Raw genomic sequence first — 19748 nt, 5'->3', positions numbered from 1 at the left:
TCATGCTAGATCACACACGGGTGGCCAATTGAATTACAGTTCACCCCATAGTAGCTATTTGAACTAGCCTATCACCTTAGTCAGAATTGGCACCCAAAAGGCAGCGCCCACACTCCTTGGTAGCTAGGGATACAGTGTGTGCGCTTTACTGATTGGATGTCTCCACCTGACCCGACTCATCCCGGGCATTTGGGCCATTATCTCCACCTGACCTGACCCACCCTTGTATTTGGGCTTTGTTACCTGGGACTGGTTTCCCGGACTTGCTTTTAAGTAAGTTCCCCTGGGCGGGCAGGGTCAATTTAAGCTTTACTGCATAAACAACAAAATTGCTGTTCAACCAGGGTGGGGCCGCCCTGGCTAAATAGGCCTTTACAACTAGATGAGGGGAGAAGTAGGAAAAAAAATTACCCATAATGAGGAAAAAAAATAGACGATTGAAATAGACCCAGAAGTGGGGCACCTGGGAAGCTCAATGGGTTAAGCCTCTGCCTTCAGCTCAAGCCATGATCTCAGGGTCCTGGGATCGAGCCCGACATCAGGCTCTTTGCTCAGCAGGGAGCCTGCTCCCCCCCTACCCCCCGCCTCTTTGCCTACTTGTGATCTCTCTCTCTGTCAAATAAAAAAATAAAATCTTTATTTAAAAAGAAAGAAAGAAAGAGGGTTGCCTGGGTGGCTCAGTGGGTTAAAGCCTCTGCCTTCGGCTCAGGTCCTGGGATGGAGCCCATATCCGGCTCTCTGCTCAGCAGGGAGCCTGCTTCCCCATCTCTCTCCTCCTGCCTCTCTGACTACTCTCTCTCTGTCAAATAAATAAATACAATCTTTAAAAAAAAAAGATTCTCTCTCTCATGAAAATGTTTTCTCATCTTTGTTAAACCAGTATTATTCCTGTATGTCAAAAAAGAAAGAAAAAGAGAGAGGAAGAGACCTTCATTATGTTGAAGCCAAATCCTTTGTACTGCAGCTTATGTATGCAACTTCTTTTTCTTGCAAACTGGAAATAAAATTTAGCCTCCTTTATCTGTTTAAAAAAAAAAAAAAGATTCTCTTTCTCCCCACCCTTCCCCTGCTCACTTACTTGCTCTCTCAAAACAAAACAGAACAAAAACTTAGGAAAATGAACAAAATTGGAGGACTTACACTGCCTGACTTCAAGGTATACTGTAAACTACAGTAACCAAGACAGTGTTTTGTGGCTCTAAGATGTGTGTTTTCCACATCTTACCAAGCAGTTCTCTAATTATCAGCAAGTCTGAAAAGGTGACTTACAAATTTAATTCATTTCTGACAATATTTACCTGGAGATGGCATCATATCTCACAGTGCCACAGGGCTGCTGTCCCCACTTCAGACGCCAGGACCAAGTGTAGGTTTTTACATGTGCTTCTGACTGGTTATAAAAATTGGAGGTTTGCACAACCCCCTCCTCTGTTTGATTAATTTGCTAGAGCAGTTCACAATGCAGAGAAACAGTTACTTAACAGTTTATCATAAAGGATATAGATGGATAGCCAGATTAAGAGGTACATAGGGTGGGTTCCAAATGTGTCCTGAGTACAGGAGCTTCTGTCCCTAGAGAACTGGGGTGTACCATCCTCCAGGCGTGTGGATGTATTCACCAACATGAAAGTTCATCATATCTTCTTTTTTTTTTTAAAGATTTTATTTATTTATTTGACAGAGAGAGATCACAAGTAGGCAGAGAGGCAGGCAGAGAGAGGAGGAAGCAGGCTCCCTGCCGAGCAGAGAGCCCGATGTGGGACTCGATCCCAGGACCCTGAGATTATGACCTGAGCTGAAGGCAGCGGCTTAACCCACTGAGCCACCCAGGCGCCCCATCATATCTTCTTGTTCAAGAGTTTTTATAGGGGGTGCCTGGGTGACTCAGTGGGTTAAGCCTCTGCCTTGCCTTCGGCTCAGGTCATGATCTTAGGGTCCTGGGATCAAGCCCCACATCAGGCTCTCTGCTCAGCAGGGAGCCTCCTTACCCCTCTCTCTCTGCCTGCCTCTCGGGCTACTTGTGATCTCTCTCTGTGTCACATAAATAAATAAAATCTTTAAAAAGTTTTTATAGAACTTAACCTGTGCCCTCCCCACTTACCTTTACTAGGATCCAAGAGTGGGGCTGAAAGGTCCAACCTTCTAATCATTTGGTCTTTCTGGTGACCAGCTCCATTCTGAAGCTGGCTAGGGACTCGACTCTGTCACCTTATTAGCATGTACTCAAAAGGGACTCCCAGTAATGACAAGATACTCCTGTTGGGAAATTCCAACGGTTTGAGGAGCTCTGCCATGAACCTGAGACAAAGACCGAATATATTTCTTATTCTACCACAGGCCACCCCAGTCTGATTCTTTACAGATTCTTTACAACAAAAGGATCGTAACAGTTAACAGATAGTAGTACATTATGAGAGTCCCATTCAGTCATTAATACATCATATGAAAATTTCTGCCAGGGCAAGGCCACTGAGCTTTGCATGCTTCCATTAGATATTAGATACTCCAAAGGCAGAAGTAATCTTAAGGTGAAGGCATATATTTGTTATCAGGAAGCTGGTAAAATTTAGCCAAGAGTTATCTGTTGGCTCTGAGCTTCTTTCAAAGTGTAGTGTTGTATTGGATTTCTCTCATGACATGACCCATTTGTTCATTTCAGTCCTTAGCTACTATTTCTCTTTCTTTTCATTTATACCCAAACTTTTCCATCTTCAGAAGGGATGTAAGTTCTGACTTCTGTGTTGGTCTAGCTTGCAGGCAGTAAGACTCCCACTCAGTCAGCTCTCATTCAGAGAGGTAAGGGTAGGTAAGTCACAGAACTTGTGGGCTGTTTTACCTCCAGGCAGTATAACTGCATTCACTGTTAATCCCAGTTCTATCAGGTGGAATGAAGGCACAGCCCATCCGCATTATGCCCTGGGGAATTCTGACAAAAACATTTTACAACATAGTTACAGTTTCTTGCTTAAGAATTATCCCTGCTGGGTGCCTGGGTGGCTCAGTTGGTTAAGCGACTGCCTTATTCAGCTCAGGTCATGATCCCAGAGTCTTGGGATAGAGTCCCATATCCAGCTCCCAACTCCATGGGGAGTCTCCTTCTACCTCTGACCTCCCCTCTCCTGCTCTCTCACTCTCTCTCTCTCAAATAAATAAAATCTTTTTAATTTTTTTTTTTAAGATTTTATTTATTTAACAGACAGAGATCACAAGTAGGCGGAGAGGCAGGCAGACAGAGAGAGGAGGAAGCAGGCTCCCAACGGAGCAGAGAGCCCGATGCGGGGCTCGATCCCAGGACCCTGGGATCATGACCTGAGCCGAAGGCAGAGGCTTTAACCCACTGAGCCGCCCAGGCACCCCTCAAATAAATAAAATCTTTAAAAAAAAAAAAAAATCATTCCTGCTTTCACCATTTGGAATTGCAGCCCTGGTCCTGTGACCACTGTGTCAGGTTGGGAATTTTTTTAAAGTTTAAGTAGTATGGGAAATGGGAAGAAGGAGAAGGAGAAATGTATATAGTCATTTTAACAGTATCCTCCCTTGGCAAGAATTACATAGTCATCACAGCATCCTTTCCTACTGCCTCTTCTCTAGCTCTATGAGAAAAACAGAAGAATATCTCCTGGGGACACTCCTTTAGCCCCACTCATTTTGGACATGAACATACTCTCACAAAGACATGAAATCCGGGGTGCCTCGGTGGCTCAGCGGTTTAGAGCCTCTGTTTTTGGCTCAGGTCATGGTCTTGGGGTCCTGGGATCGAGCCCCGCATTGGGCTCTCTGCTAAGCAGGGAGTCTGCTTCCCCCTCTCTCTCTCTGCCTGCCTCTCTGCCTACTTATGATCTCTGTCTGTCAAATACATAAACTCTTCAAAAAAAAAAAAAAGGGCATGAAATCCAGCTCCTCAGGCCTGTATCTCACCTCTACCCTACTTTTTAAAATAACCAGTATATGAATTGCCCAATCTAATCCTTTGAAATGGAAACTGTTACCCTGAGGAAGATCTCTCTCTCTGCCAATTGCTGGACCTTGGAAGGGAGGAAAAAGTTTACTCAACTCTCTGGCAATTTGTGCCTCAGAGTTACAAAAAGAATCTCTCTAGATTCAGCCTGTCTCTGCAATGCTGCAGTACCCCAGATCCACGCATTCTGTGGACCCAGGTGGCTACCTCAAGGGAGCACATGGGTCTGAAAATTAAACTGACAAAAACAGATTTACAAAGAAAACCATACACATTTAAAAAATGTTTTAAGATTACTTATTTTAGAGAGTGTGTCAGCAGGAGGAGGGGCAGAGGAAGAGAAAGAAGCTTAAGCAGACTCCCCACTGATTGCGGCACCCAGGTGGGGCTAGATCCCAGGACCCTGAGACCATGACCTGAGCTGAAATCAAGAGTGGGGTGCTTGGGGTGCCTGGGTGGCTCAGAGGGTTAAGCCTCTGCCTTCGGCTCGGGTCATGATCTCAGGGTCCTGGGATCGAGTCCCGCATCGGGCTCTCTGCTCAGCAGGGAGCCTGCTTCCTCCTCTCTCTCTCTCTGCCTGCCTCTCTACCTGCTTGTGATCTCTGTCTGTCAAATAAATAAATAAAATCTTTAAAAAAAAAAAAAAAGAGTGGGGTGCTCAACTGACTGAGCCACCCAGGTGCCCCTAGCATATACTTTTTTTTTTTTAATATTTTATTTATTTATTTAACAGAGAGATTGAGATCACAAGTAGGCAGAGAGAGAGGGGGAAGCAGGCTCCCCGCTCAACCGCAGGACCCTGAGACCATGACCTGAGCCGAAGGCAGAGGCTTAACCCACTGAGCCACCCAGGTGCCCCTAGCATACACATTTTATTAAAACTTTATTATTATTCTTATTTTAGATTTTATTTATTTATTTGAGAGAAAGAGACAGAGAGCACATGAGGGGAAGGGGCAGAGGGAGAAGCAGACTCCCCACTGAGGAGGGAGTCCCACACAGGGCTTGATCTCACGACCCTCGGGTCACGACCTCCAGCCAATGGCAGATGCTTAACTGACTGAGCTACCCAGGCACCCCAACTTCATTAAAACTTTAATTATATGTGGGAATCTTCAAAAAAGAATGAAGCCCTTAAGTGACCAGAACAGGAAGATTTTATACCTTTTAGATAAAGAAAGACATTTTTGAAAAATTGACAGGACATAGATGTTTGGGCTAGTGGTAGTGAATGGTGAAGAGTGACTAGAAGAAGAAGGGTTAGTTAAATAAGGTTTATACAGATTCCCCAGCTCCCAGATTCATAGTCTCTGAAGATAAGAATATCTTCCTTCTTCCTAGTACAGAAAGGATACTTTTTCTTTTTCTTGTTTTAAGATTTATTTATTTATTTATTTTAAAGAAAGTTAGAGAGCACAAGCAGGGGGCAGAGGGAGAGGGAGAAAGAATCACAAGCAAACTCCATGCAGTGCACAGCTTGGGGCTCAATCCCACGACCCTGAGATCACAACTTGAGCTGAAACCAAGAAGTCGACACTCAACCAAATGCACCACCCAGGCACCTAGGGAGGGTACTTCTCACATGGGAGTTTTTTGATCTGTTTCAAGGAAGAAGGATGATGGGGGGAAGTCAGACTGACCTTCCTGCTTCTGCTGTTTTCTCAAACTATTTTATTTATTTATTTATTTTTAAGATTTTATTTATTTATTCGACAGAGATCACAAGTAGGCAGAGAGGCAGGCAGAGAGAGAGAGAAGGGGAAACAGGCTCCCCACTGAGCAGAGAGCCTGATGCAGGGCTCGATCCCAGGACCCTGGGATCATGACCTGAGCTGAAGGCAGAGGCTTTAACCCACTGAGCCACCCAGGCGCCCCCTCAAACTATTTTAGCTTAAGGTAGTCAATATGCCAAGAGCATGTATTTTGGGGCAGTGTGTCTTAACTCCATCAGCATTATACACTGTAAAGTATGTTCCTTGATCTGAAGAAATGGCAGTTGGCTGTCCATATTGGAGAAATATCTTATGTTTTGGTTCCTTTATAGCATTCTAAGTGTTAACGTCTATCACTGACTGAGCAAAGCCCAGTCCAGGGTCAACGTCAGTTTCTGTCAAGATCCATTTATAGCTCCCTGCCTCCCCAGGGCTATGAGCATTGTTCTGACTTGCCAGCTATGATCAGGGCCTTCTCCCCACTTTACCACGTAGCCAACTGCAGTCTCTATTTTGCTGGCAGATAGAACAGTTCTTGAAATACCAACTGAGTATTACTCCCACCTTAAAAGACCACCAGAGACGTGAGTCAAAGCCAAGCAGCAAGGGTCGTTTATTGCAGGTTCGAACCTGGACCTCTGCGCGGCTCGTTGCTGATAACGCCAAGAGGTCCGGAGCTGGGTGGGTGCAGGATTTTTATAGACAGATACGAACAAGTTTCGGGTCGGGCTGAGCTGATTGGTTGACAGTTTGAACAGGTATACTTGGCGTCAGTGGATTGGGTCAGGGGACCCGCCGGCGAAAGCAGGGGTCCGCGCGAGAAAGCAGACAAAGGTTCCGTGCGAAAGCAGACAAAGCAATCTTACAGAAGGCAGAACTGGCCGGTTAGCCCGCGCTCACGAAAAAGCAAGCGTCGTACAGAAGTGAAACTAGCTGGTTAACAGGATAAAAATGCACTTCTCGCCAGGGGGGTTTCTTTTGATCTTTCATTCTCACTGGCATGTGTACCTCAAGATTGCCAAGGGGAATATTTCTAGATTCAGCCCATAACTGCATTGCTGTCGTACCACCATACCCACTTACTTCATGGACCCACATGGCCACCCCGAACAAGTTCACAGGAATATCTGCTTGTCTATCTCAATTATCTTCTGAACCTGGAAGAGAGTTCTTCTGATGGGCATGGAAATGTCCTATTTTAATATACTTCTTAGATTCCCACAGTGATTTCCATATAGCCATGTCCCAATATGAGCATCCCTTTAATGGTCCTGTGCCCAACCATATGGCCAGGGCTATTGGCCACTGCCCTTGAGTCAGTTAAACCCAAACAGGCTTTTTATTATTTTTCAATTTTTTATTTATTTCTTTTAAAAATATTTTATTTAGTTGTTTGACAGAGAAATAGCACAAGTAGGCAGAGCAGCAAGGAGAGGGAGAAGCAGGCTCTCTGCTGAGCAGGGAGCCTGATGCGGGGCTCGATTCCAAGATCCTGGACCATGACCTGAGTTGAAAGGCAGCCACTTAACTGACTGAGCCACCCAAGCACCCCCCACTTTTTTCAGTTTTTTAATCACTGTTGGGAAAGCACCATGCAGTTCAGCCCACAGAGCTGATTTGTTTTTACCTTTTTTCAGTCAGTGCTGGCCTTTCAAGCAGGATATTGTCTGTTCACCTTGAAACTACTGTCCACAAGCTGGGTAGCTCTTGTTGATTAGTAGAAAGCTGTCTATAGGGCACTATCCAAATGATGATAGAATCTAGCAGCTCTCGGGCGCCTGGGTGGCTCAGTGGGTTAAAGCCTCTGCCTTCTGCCCAGGGTCCTGGGATCGAGCCCCACATCGGGCTCTCTGCTCAGCAGGGAGCCTGCTTCCCTTTCTCTCTCTCTACCTGCCTCTCTGCCTACTTGTGATCTCTGTCAAATAAATAAAATCTTAAAAAAAAAAAAATCAGTTAAAAAAAAATAAAAGAATCTGGCAACTCTTTGTGCACTTTCAAAGTTGGTCCTGGGGAAAAAGAGGCTCCCTGCTCATGATCATATCCTCACCTGCCTCCCCCAAGTAGCATGATCCTATATAAACCATTTCCATATTACTGTAGAACTCTCCCAGCACTGCCATCCCCATTAGAGTATTTCTCTGACATTGCCCAGAACACCAGGCATATTTCAGGTCTTAAGATCATTTTTTGTTTTTCAGTCATAAGGGTAGTTTCAGATAATATCAAATAGCACAGTAGTAATTGCCCCTCAAATGGAAGTTCTCTAGTCCAGGGTCCCAATAGTCATCTCTGGGAGGCACTTACAGGCTTTTGCCAGAACCCCCAGTCTGTCCTTCATGTAGGGCACAGAGAAATTTCTTAATCTTCTGGTACCTATGTAACATGTCTAATTAACATTGCCTGAGGGTAGATTTGGGTGCTTTCTGTCTTACAGCGTTAGGTAGGAGAAACATTCCCTATACAAATAAACTGTCCATCCTTATAATACAATCAGGTAAAAGAAATGCAACAACTTTACATAAAGCCTATTTAATCATACCAGTTCTCCTACAGACTTTTAGTTTAATTCCATCAATGTTTACCCCCCCCCTTTTTTAATGCCTCTGTTCTTAACCGTAACCTCCATTAGGACTTCATCCACAAATTTTGATTTTATACCTAGGTAGGTGAAGTGTGCCCCAGCCAGACTCATTCCCATAAAACATTCAGGTAAAGGAAACACAACTTCTTTACATAAAACCTGTTTAAAACATTCCAACTTTCATAATTCCGTCAACCCTTACATTTTATTTTCTCTCAATCTAATTATAGGGCTTCACCTGTAGGTTTTGTAACAATTTACCCGGCTTTATTATCTAAAAGACTTGCGTCCCCACTGGTGGGTCATGCCAAGGAACCCTGGCCCTTTTGTCAATCTTTATCTTGATAATTTGGCTTAACCACTGCCACAAGCAAGTGCTGGTCAGGTTTAGATCCATTTCTAAATTCCCTTTGCAACTGTTACCTTTAGTAACCGATTACAACACACAGCTACTACTCCATACCGTGGTGAATACCTGGCCACCTGGGAATCAGAGGGTTTTCATCCCATCTTTCATCTTTTCTCTTCCCAAACTACACACGCTTTTTTGTTTTCTCAAAGATTTTTATTTATTTGACAGGGAGAGAGAGAGATCACAAGTAGATAGAGAGGCAGACCGGGGGGTGAGAGAAGGCTCCCCACTGAGCAGAGAGCCCCATGCGGGGCTCGATCCCAGGACCCTGAGATCCTTGACCTGAGCCAAAGGCAGAGGCTTAACCCACTGAGCCACCCAGGTGCCCCAAAATTACATGTTTTTATGAGCAGGGGCCATTATAACAAATTCCACTTTCAACACCAATTCTAATCTGTTTTTCCACACACCAGTTCTTAGCAGACACTGATTGAGTGTTCTACAAATTGAATTCAATTCTGACATTATTTACCTGGAGATCCCCTAGGTTAAGGGCCAGTTCCTCAAGACTACTGTCACTTTAGACTTCAGTTACAAATCCAGGCATAGAAATAGACAAATGTGGTTCAATAGAGCAGGATAGAAAAATACAAAAATAGACCTGTACATATATGGTTGACTAATTTTTTTTTTAAGATTTTGTTTATTTATTTGACAGAGATCACAAGTACGCAGAGAGGCAGGCAGAGAGAGGGGGAAGAAGGCTCCCCACTGAGCAGAGAGCCGGATGCGAGGCTTGATCCCAGGACCTTGGCACCATGACCTGAGCCAAAGGCAGAGGCTTTAACCCACTGAACCACCCATGCGCCCCATGGCTGATTAATTTTTGACATAAGTTCAAAACAAATGCAATAAAGAAATGGTAATCTTTGAACAAATGGTGCCACAACATTTGGATCTCTATATGCAAAAAAAAAGTGCAAGGTGCCTGGTGGCTCAGTCCAAAGACCAACTCTTGATCTTGGAGTCGTGAGTCCAAGCTCCACATTGGGTATGCAGATTACTAAAAAAATTAACTGGAAAAAAAGAAAAAAGTCTACTTAAAAAAAGTGACCTTTTTCTTGCCTTGGACAACATATAAAAATTAACCCTTATTTACTTATTGATTGGTTGATTGTGATCTCTACACCCAACATGGGACTTGAACTCATGACCCCATGATCAAGAGTTATATGCTCTTCCAATTGAACCAGCCGAGCACCCCCCAAAATTAGTTTGTAATTGATCAGAGGCCTACATATAAACCAAAAATCAATTAATAGTTCTAGAAGAAAACAGGAGAAAATCATCGTGATCTTGTGTTAGGCAAATTTTTTTAAAGATCTTATTTAAAGACTTCATTTATTTGAGAGAAAGAGAGTTAATCTCTACATCCAACATGGACTCGAACTTTACAACTCCGATTTCAAGAGCTGCATGCTCTCCTAGCTGAGCCAACCAAGTGCCCCACATATTTCTTAACAATGCACAAAAGCATGATCTACAAAAGGAAAAAATTGCTAAATTGCACATTGATCAAACTTAAGGGCTTCTGTTCTTTGAAAGATACTGTTAGAGAAAATAAAAAGCCAGTACACATACTGGATCAAAATATTTACAAATCACATGTCTGATAAAGTGCTTGTATTCAAATTTTTATTTTTTATTTTTATTTTTTTAAAGATTTTGTTTATTTATTTGACAGAGATCACAAGTAGGCAGAGAGGCAGGCAGGGAGAGAGGAGGAAGCAGGCTTCCTGCTGAGCAGAGAGCCCGATGTGGGGCTCGATCCCAGAACTCTGGGATCATGACCGGAGCTGAAGGCAGAGGCTTTAACCCACTGAGCCACCCAGACACCCCTCAAAATTTTTACAAAGAACTCTCGGGGATCCTGGGTGGCTCAATTGGTTAAGTGTCTGCCTTTGGCTCAGTTATGATCCTGGAGTCCCAGGATGGAGCCCACATCGGGCTTCCTGCTCAGCAGGGAGTTTGTTTCTCCCTCTGCCCTTCACCCCACTTGTACTGTCTCACGCTCTCTCAAATAAATAAAATCTCAGGACACCTGGGTGACTCAGTCAGTTAAGCCATTGCCTTTGGCTCAGGCCATGTTCCTGGGGTCCTGGGATCAAGTCCCGCACCTGGCTCCTTGCTCTTCAGGGAGCCTGCTTCTCTCTCCGCCTCTGCCTGCCACTCCTGTTTGTGTGTGCTCACTCTCTCGATCTCTCTCTCTGACACATAAATACATAAATAAAATCTTTAAAATAAATAAGTAAAGGGCGCTGGGGTGACTCAGTGGGTTAAAGCCTTTGCCTTCGGCTCAGGTCATGATCCCAGGGTCCTGGGATCGAGCCCCACATTGGGCTCTCTGCTCAGCAGGGAGCCTGCTTCCCTTTCTCTCTCTCTGCCTGCCTCTCTGCCTACTTGTGATATCTCTCTCTCTCTCTCTCTGTGTCAAATATATAAATAAATAAATAATAAAATCTTTTTAAAAAAATAAAATAAAACAAAATAAATAAGTAAAATCTCAAAAAGAAACCAAGAACTTTCAGGGAGCCTGAGTAGCCCAGTCAGTGAAGCATCTGCCTTCAGCTCAGGCTATGATCCCAGGGCCCTGGGATCCAGAAGCAGATGGGGAGCTTGCTTCTTCCTCTTCCACTCCCCCTGCTTGACCTCTCTCTGTCTCTCTCTGTCAAAGAAATAAATAAATAAAAATCCTTAAGGATGCCTGGGTGGCTCAGTGGGTTAAGCCTCTGCCCTCGGCTCAGGTCATGATCTCAGGGTCCTGGGATGGAGCCCCGCATCGGGCTCTCTGCTCAGCAGGGAGCTTGCTTCCCCCTCTCTCCCTGCCTGCCTCTTTGCCTACTTGTGCTCTCTCTCTCTCTTTCAAAAAAAAAAAAAAAAAAATCCTTAGGGTGCCTGGGTGCTGCTGCCTTCGGCTCAGGTCATGATCTCAGGGTCCTGGGATCGAGTCCCACATCCGGCTCTCTGCTCAGCAGGGAGCCTGCTTCCCTCTCTCTCTCTCTGTGCCTGCCTCTCTGCCTACTTGTGATCTCTGCCTGTCAAATAAATAAATAAAATCTTTAAAAAAAAAAATCCTTAAAGAAAAAAAAGAAAGAAAAATAACTCTCAAAACTTAGGGGTGCCTGGTGGCTCAGTCAGTTAAGGCATCTGACTTCGGCTCAGGTCATGCTCCTGGGGTCAGGATCTGACTTGGGCTCAGGGTCCTGGATTGAGCCCCACATTGGGCTCTTTGCTCTGCGGGAAGCTTGCTTCTCCTTCTCCCTCTGCCTGCCACTACCCCCACTTGTGTGCTCTCTCTTTCTCTCTCAAATAAATAAAATCTTTAAAAAACAGGGGCGCCCAGGTGGCTCAGTGGGTTAAAGCCTTTGCCTTCAGCTCGGGTCGTGGTCCCAGGGTCCTGGGATTGGGCCCGCGGCTGGCTCTCTGCTCAGCAGGGAGCCTCCTTCCTCCTCCCTCTCTCTCTGCCTCTCTGCCTGCTTGTGATCTCTGTCTGTCAAATAAATAAATAAAATCTTAAAAAAATAAAAAAAAGAACTCTCAAAACTTAATAATAAGAAAAACAAAACAAGTAAAAAGAAAATGGGCAAAAGAGTTGAATAGACCCTTTACCAAGAAGATTAATGAAGCAAATAACCCATAAAAGGTATTGAACAGCATTAGGATAAACATATCAGTGCAGTAGAATTGGAAGTCCAGAAATAAATCCATGTATTTATGGTCAATTGATTTTCACAAGGATGCCAAGACAATTCAATGGGGAAGGAATTGTTTTTTCAACAAATGGTGCTGGGAAAACTGAATAGGCACATGTGAGCGCAACTTGATTGCTTACCACATACCATATATAAAAATAACTCAAAATAAAATTAACTCCAAATGAGGCCTAGACCTAAATGTAAGAACCACATCTACATATATATAAGCATATAAAATTTTTAGGAGGGAACATAGACGTAAATCACCATAACCTTAGATTAAAGCAATAGCTTCCTAGGACAACCAAAAGCATAAGTGACTAATTTAATTGGGTTTAATAAAACATTTAAAACTTATGTGCTTCAGGGCGCCTGGGTGGCTCAGTGGGTTAAGCCGCTGCCTTCGGCTCAGGTCATGATCTCAGGGTCCTGGGATCGAGTCCCACATCGGGCTCTCTGCTCAGCAGGGAACCTGCTTCCTCCTCTCTCTCTCTCTGCCTGCCTCTCTGCCTACTTGTGATCTCTCTCTGTCCAAAAAAAAAAAAAAAAAAACTTATGTGCTTCAAAGGATACCACCAAGAAAGTGAAAAGACAAGTTACAGAATGGTTGGATAGATTTGCAAATTATATATCTGATGAGGGGCATGTTTTCAGAACATATAAAGAGCTCTTACAGCTCAATAAAAAACCCAGTTTAAAGTAGGCAAAGGATCCAAATAGTCTTTCTACAAAGACTGCATACGAATGGCCAAAAAGCAAATGAAAAGAAGCTCAACATCATTAGTCATGGAGAAATAGAAATTAAAACCACAGGGACGCCTGGTGGCTCAGTTGGCTAAGCAGCTGCCTTCAGCTCAGGTCATGATCCCAGCGTCCTGGGATCGAGTCCCACATCAGGCTCCTTGCTTGGCAGGGAGCCTGCTTCACCCTCTGCCTCTGCCTGCCTCTCTGTCTGCCTGTGCTCAGTCTTGCTCCTCTCTCTCTGACAAATAAATAAAATCTTAAAAAAAAAAAAAAAAAAAGATTATTATTGGGGCGCCTGGGTGGCTCAGTGGGTTAATCCTCTGCCTTCGGCTCAGGTCATGGTCTCAGGATCCTGGGATCGAGCCCCACATCGGGCTCTCTGCTCAGCAGGGGGCCTGCTTCCTCCTCTCTGCCTGTGTCTCTGCCTACTTGTGATCCCTGTCTGTCAAATAAATGAATAAAATCTTAAAAAAAAAAAAAAGAAAGAAATTAAAACCACAATGAGACACTACTTCACACCTACTAAGAAGGCTGCCTATAAACAAAAATTTGGATGATGACAGGTGTTGGCAAGGATGTGAAACAGCTTTCTCATTCATTACTGATGGGACTGAAAAATTATACAACCAGTTCTGGAAACAGTTTGGTGATTTCTTACAAAGTTAAGCATACGTTTAGCATTTGTCCGGCTTTCTAAGTATTTCCTCAAAACTTTTGCAGGAATGATTATAGTATTTTTAGTCATTGTAACAAAACACTGGGAGAAAAGAATCCAACAGATGCCCATTAGCACAATAACGTTAAAAATACGTAGTATATTCAATGCAATGGAATGCTAACTTAAAATACTTGTACTTAATACTGAAATTTTTAAAAATACTATTTTTTTTTCTTAAAGATTTCATTTATTTATTTAACAGACAGAGATCACAGCAGAAAGGAGGCAGAGAGAGAGAGGGTTAAGCAGAGGGCCCAACACAGGGCTCCATCACAGGACCCTGAGATCATGACCCGAGCCGGAGGCAGAGGCTTAACCTACTGAGCCACCCAGGTGCCCTTAGAAATACTTTTTAAAAAACCCTAAATACTTTTTAAAAAACCCTAAAACTGCTACATACATATGTGTGTAACAATATGGATGCCCTCTCAGAAACATCATGTTCAGCAAAAGTAGACAGACTCAAAAGAATACCTACTGTATGATTTTATTTACATGAAGTTCTAGAGCAGCCAGGGGTAGTCTATATCATGAAATTAGAAAAGTGGGGCAGCCGGGTGGCTCAGTCATTAAGTGTCTGCCTTCGGCTCAGGCCATGGTCCCAGGATTCTGGGATCGAGCTCTGCATCGGGCTCCCTGGTCAAAGGCAGCCTGCTTCTCCTTCTCTCACTCCCCTGATTATATTCCCTCTCTCCCTATATCTCTCTCTGTCATATAAATAAAATCTTAAAAAAAAAAAAAAAGAAATTAGAAGAGTGTTTGCCTGGGTTAGGATACAGAGGAGAATGACTACAGTGGTGCACAAGGAGACTTTTTAAAAAATACTTCATATTCTTGGGGCGCCTGGGTGGCTCAGTGGGTTAAAGCCTCTGCCTTCGGCTCAGGTCATGATCCCAGGGTCCTGGGATCGAGCCCTGCATCGGGCTCTCTGCTCAGCAGGGAGCCTGCTTCCTCCTCTCTCTCTGCCTGCCTCTCTGTCTACTTGTGATCTCTGTCTGTCAAATAAATAAATAAAATCTTTAAAATAAAATAAATAAATAATAAATAATACTTCATATTCTAATTATGATGGTGGTTACACAAGTGTATACATTTGCCAAAACCCATCAAATTATAAATTAAATTTGGGTATATTTTTGTGTGTATAAATTATACTTTAATAAATATGACTAAAACTAAAAAAACTTTTTTTTAAAGATTTTATTTATTTGACAGAGAGAGGGAACACAAGCAGGGGGAGCAAGAGAGGGAGAACCAGGCTCCTGGCCTAGCAGGGAACCTGATCTAACACTTGGTCCCAGGACCTTGGAAGTCATGACCTGAGCGAAAAGCAGATGCCCAATGATTGAGCTACCCAGGCACCCCTAAAAAATGTTTTTTAAGATTTTATTATTTGAGGGGCGCCTGGGTGGCTCAGTGGGTTAAAGCCTTTGCCTTCTGTTCAGGTCATGATCCCAGGGTCCTGGGATCAAGCCCCTCATCTGGCTCGCTGCTCAGCAGGGAGCCTGCTTCCTCCTCTCTCTCTGCCTGCTTCTCTGCCTACTTGTGATCTTTGTCTGTCAAATAAATAAAATCTTAAAAAAAAAAGATTTTATTATTTGATAAAAAATGTTTTTAAGATTTTATACGATCTGGGGTGCCTGGGTGACTCAGTGGGTTAAAGCCTCTGCCTTCGGGGGCGCCTGGGTGGCTCAGTGGGTTAAGCCGCTGCCTTCAGCTCGGGTCATGATCTCAGGGTCCTGGGATCGAGTCCCATATCGGGCTCTCTGCTCAGCAGGGGCCTGCTTCCCTTCCTCTCTCTCTGCCTGCCTCTCTGCCTACTTGTGATCTCTCTCTGTCAAATAAATAAAAAATTCTTTAAAAAAAAAAAAAAAGCCTCTGCCTTCGGCTCAGGGTCCTGGGATCAAGCCCTGCATTGGGCTCTCTGCTCGTCAGGGAGCCTGCTTCCCTCCCTTTCTCTCTGCATGCCTCTTTGCTTACTTGTGATCTCTGTCTGTCCAATAAATAAATAAAATCTTTAAAAAAAATAAAGATTTTATAAGATTTTTTAAGAAATATATATAATCTATATATGAGACCATTCTATATAGATATATCTATATTATATATATATATATGAGAGAATCATTGTGTGGGGACTTGCAGTGTAGACATAACATCACTACAGAGGTATTTATCAAGCTGTAGCATATGTTAGTGGTCTATAACAAAACAGTTAAGATTTAAGTGAAAAAAGAACTTTTTGTGTGTGGGATAATTTTTAAGTGTTGTAAGAAAAGCTCTTTCTTTTTCAGCTCAAGGTATTGCAGCATGCTGATTGAGGAAGGAGGATTGCAGCATTTATACAACATCAAAGAACATGAACAGACTGATCCCCATGTTCAAACAGATCGCTGTGGCCATTCTGGACAGCTTAGAAAAAACACATTGTGCGCCATGCAGACCACCTCCCTGTAAAAAGCAGCCCCAGGCTAGACTAAATTGATAGCCATAGGTAGTTGGATAACTGAATCACAGGAATCCTTTTCATGATAGGTTCATTTGGAATATCTTATCCTCTGTGCTGTTTTAGGGGTTTCTATGACAAGAGTCATAAGATCAGTTTGGGTTTGATGGTGTACAGTACTGCCCATGTGAACAGTCTCTAATTTGTCTTGTGATTTTTAACTTCTGAGGCATGAAGGGTCTCTTCCTTCATCATTGCCTTTTAGGAAATTTTCCACATCTTTCTGTGTTTGAAGTTACCTGTGCTTGAAATTCTACGGTTTTATGATCAAGTTTGCACGAACCCTTAGGCCAGACTTTTCTGATCTTAAAGTCTCTTCCAGTCAATTTGCAGCTTCGGATGAGCTGTTAACCTGATTTCCAGCACTGCTTCAGTTATAAGTTTTATACTGCTTCTGTATAAAATGCCTTTATTCTCTGTATGTGTACCTTTTATAAGATGTCCTTCTTAGTGTGAAAGAACAGAAAGTCGAGTCCTCTTGGAAAGCTACTCACTGACTGGAGCCTGGGTGGTTGGCAAAAAAAAAATAAATTAGAAAGAAAACTAGTAAGAGAGAAACGAGATTAGGAACTGGAGAAAGGTCTGCCCTTACAGTATAGTTTTTAAACTAGAACAAGCTATCCTTCTGGAATCCTCTCCTGAGGCAGTGAGCATATTTATTCCTGGGAGCATGGGCTGCTGCTTCCTACACAGACTGCTGGGTACTCTGTAGAAATACTTGCCCAGGCATCACAATGTAAAATATTACAGCATTCTGTGTTAAAGAAGAACTGTCTGGATCTCTAAATGTCATACTGTTGTGAAATGTGAATTTTTATAAAATTGTCTCTTGTTAAAACTGACCGTTCTTTTCCCTCTATTTCAAAGTCATTTTGTTCAGTGAAATAGAGACGACACATGGTATTACCGGCTCAGTTAAAGTACAGTTAACAACAGTAAATTTTGTCACAAGAAGTTAAATTTTCTTTCTTTCAAAATACATGTATCTTAATGTTCTCATGTTGGAGAAAGATGTCCACATCTCACTGCCAAAAATGAATGAGAAGCACTAGGCTATTATTAAGTGTAATGATTCTAGTTGCGGTGCATAAAAAGGAAATATTTTTTGATGGGTTATTTTTTAGACAATTGCCTTTCCTTTATGATACCTGTTACAGCATAGTAAAGAATCAGTTATCATTATATCAATAATGAAAGCTGGGAGGTAGGAAGTCACCACAAAACTTAATTTCTGTTTTCAGTTTTAGTTTGTGAATAAGGTTAATGACAATTTGAGATAACTGTGTTTTCTTCATAGATGGCCAGAATGTTTTTAGTAGAGATTTAAGTGGTATATTTAAATTATGGTGATTATATAGATGCATTTTTATTTAGAAAGGAGCTGGCTTAGTAGTATGATGATAACATTTTTGACATATGTATTTCAAACCACTGTCACAAAAGTCATACTTGAATTATTTCATACTCCTTTGCAGGGATGAAAACTTAAACTGAAAGAAAATAGGTATTTAGGTATTAAAAACCATATCATATTCTGGGTTACTTCTGACTTAATTGGTTTAAGGAATTTTTATAGGCTCAAGATAAATTTTCACAGATTGTCTATTTCAGAGGAAGTGGAAAATTCTTTTAACTTTCCCCCTTTTTCCCAGATTTTAATGTCTAAGGCAAAATGTAGAAAATAGGATGGCCTACACTAGCTTGGAAGTTGCTGGCTATGTTGACTACTATCTCCAGGTCTCTTAGCTTGGATAGTTAAGGGAAAGCCTGTTTGAGAAGTTTGGCTTCAAGTTTCTCTTATGTCTTATTCAAGACAAAAGTGCATGTTCCTTATATGCTAATCTTAGGTTTTTATCTTTACAAATTGTTTTCAGAAATAGCTAAAAATGTACAGAAAACAACAACTCCATTATTCAGAGTAACTTAATAGATGAAGACTCAAAAATACTTAAAGTTAATTCTAAACTTACTACTTTGAGCATTGGTAATGGTCGGATATTTCTTAGACTTAAAAGCAAAATAATTGGTCACATCCCATATATAAAAATTGCAGTGCCTTTGTGGTTGGGATTGTTCTTAAAATTGTGTATCTAAGGCACAGAATTGTTTCTAAGGTCTTGAATCTGGCTAAAATGTAATAGTTGTATATATTGAAATTATGAGGCATATCTGGCCTGTGTCTACAGTTAGAATCTGTTAGGCCTCCCTTTTACATGTGTATACTGGAATGTTAACAGTACTTGGTGCCTTCAAGGGTTACCTCCTCAGTGGCTTAGAGGTGCTGTTTCAACGTAGACTAGGGTTGAACCACTCATTACTGAAATCACTGGTGCACTCAGATATTATAAAATGTCGCAACATCAGTCCACAAGCAGCAGCGAGGTTTAGATCTACCAAAGAAAATGGAATTAGACTTTTTAGAGTATGATTCATGTTGGTATCACTGAGTAAAACAAAAATGGTTTGAAATTAAAGCAAAAATAAGGTATCTCATTCTTTTCATCAAGTATGTTTGCTTGTGGTCTTTAAATTCTAAAAAACCATTTTTCCTGTTGGCAGTTGAAAAAAAAAACATAAATCAAGTAATAATAAGGGGTTAATTTACCCTCTGGCCAAGGACTCAGTGGCTACTGATCTTAGTTGAGGCTTTTTTAAATTGTCAGACCCACAGTTCCAGGAATTGACCTTAAATATTGCTGCTCTTTAGCCCTGGACAGAAATGCCAGTTGGTAGCAATAGTCAACTTAATTACCCAAAGTGGAAGTGAATCACCATAAAAGGGTGCTACAGGGATTTAATTTCATGATCTCTTTTGTTTGCAGACTTCCAAAGAATCAAAGATTCATGTTTATAAACATCAGTCTCTCCAGCCTAGAAAGTTGTTCTTACTACTGAAACCTTTTAAGTTGGCCCTTTTTCCCCCTTGTCACTTTCATTTAGCTGTATGTTTAATTATGCTATGTGTCAAGAGAGCATTGGACCATCTTCTAGCTCTTTGGAGCACATTTTTTTTTTTTAAGATTTTATTTATTTATTTGACAGAGAGAGAGAAGAAACACAAGCACGGAGAGTGGGAGAGGGAGAAGCAGGTGCCTCAGTGAGTAGGCAGCCTGATGCGGGACTTGATCCGAGGACCCTGGGATCATGACCTGAGCTGAAGGCAGACACTTAACGACTGAGCCATCCAGGCACCCCTTTGGAGCACATTTTTATGAAAACATATTTTATGTGCTAAATTATGATATGATAGATTAGATTAATGAACGATGGTTTTGGCTTAGTGTTTTCAAAGTGCATCACTGCCCATAGAACAGCGTGCAGCCGCAGGCCCCAAGGTTGAAAAGAGGTCATGAGTAGCAGGGAAAACAAACTTAGTTTCATGTGTGTTGAAACCTACCCCTCTTCTGCCCTCTACTGGTGTG

At 42.3% G+C, this 19748-nt stretch overlaps 1 protein-coding gene across 1 annotated transcript in view; it reads left to right on the top strand.

Annotated features, from left to right (window-relative positions):
• ZYG11B (zyg-11 family member B, cell cycle regulator) overlaps window positions 1-16327 on the top strand; it is a 92647-nt gene extending 76320 nt beyond the window's left edge. The window contains exon 14 of the mRNA XM_032303641.1: window positions 16115-16327. Coding sequence (XP_032159532.1) covers window positions 16115-16137 — 23 coding nt within the window. The 3' untranslated portion in view covers window positions 16138-16327. The remainder of the gene's footprint in view (window positions 1-16114) is intronic.
• Window positions 16328-19748: the final 3421 nt, after the last annotated feature.

The sequence above is a fragment of the Mustela erminea genome, chromosome 10 (assembly GCF_009829155.1).
Source record: "Mustela erminea isolate mMusErm1 chromosome 10, mMusErm1.Pri, whole genome shotgun sequence".
In the NCBI taxonomy this organism is placed as follows: Eukaryota; Metazoa; Chordata; class Mammalia; order Carnivora; family Mustelidae; genus Mustela; species Mustela erminea.
The sequence above is the reverse complement of the archived record's forward strand: the minus strand, read 5'-3'. Positions and strand labels throughout refer to the sequence as shown.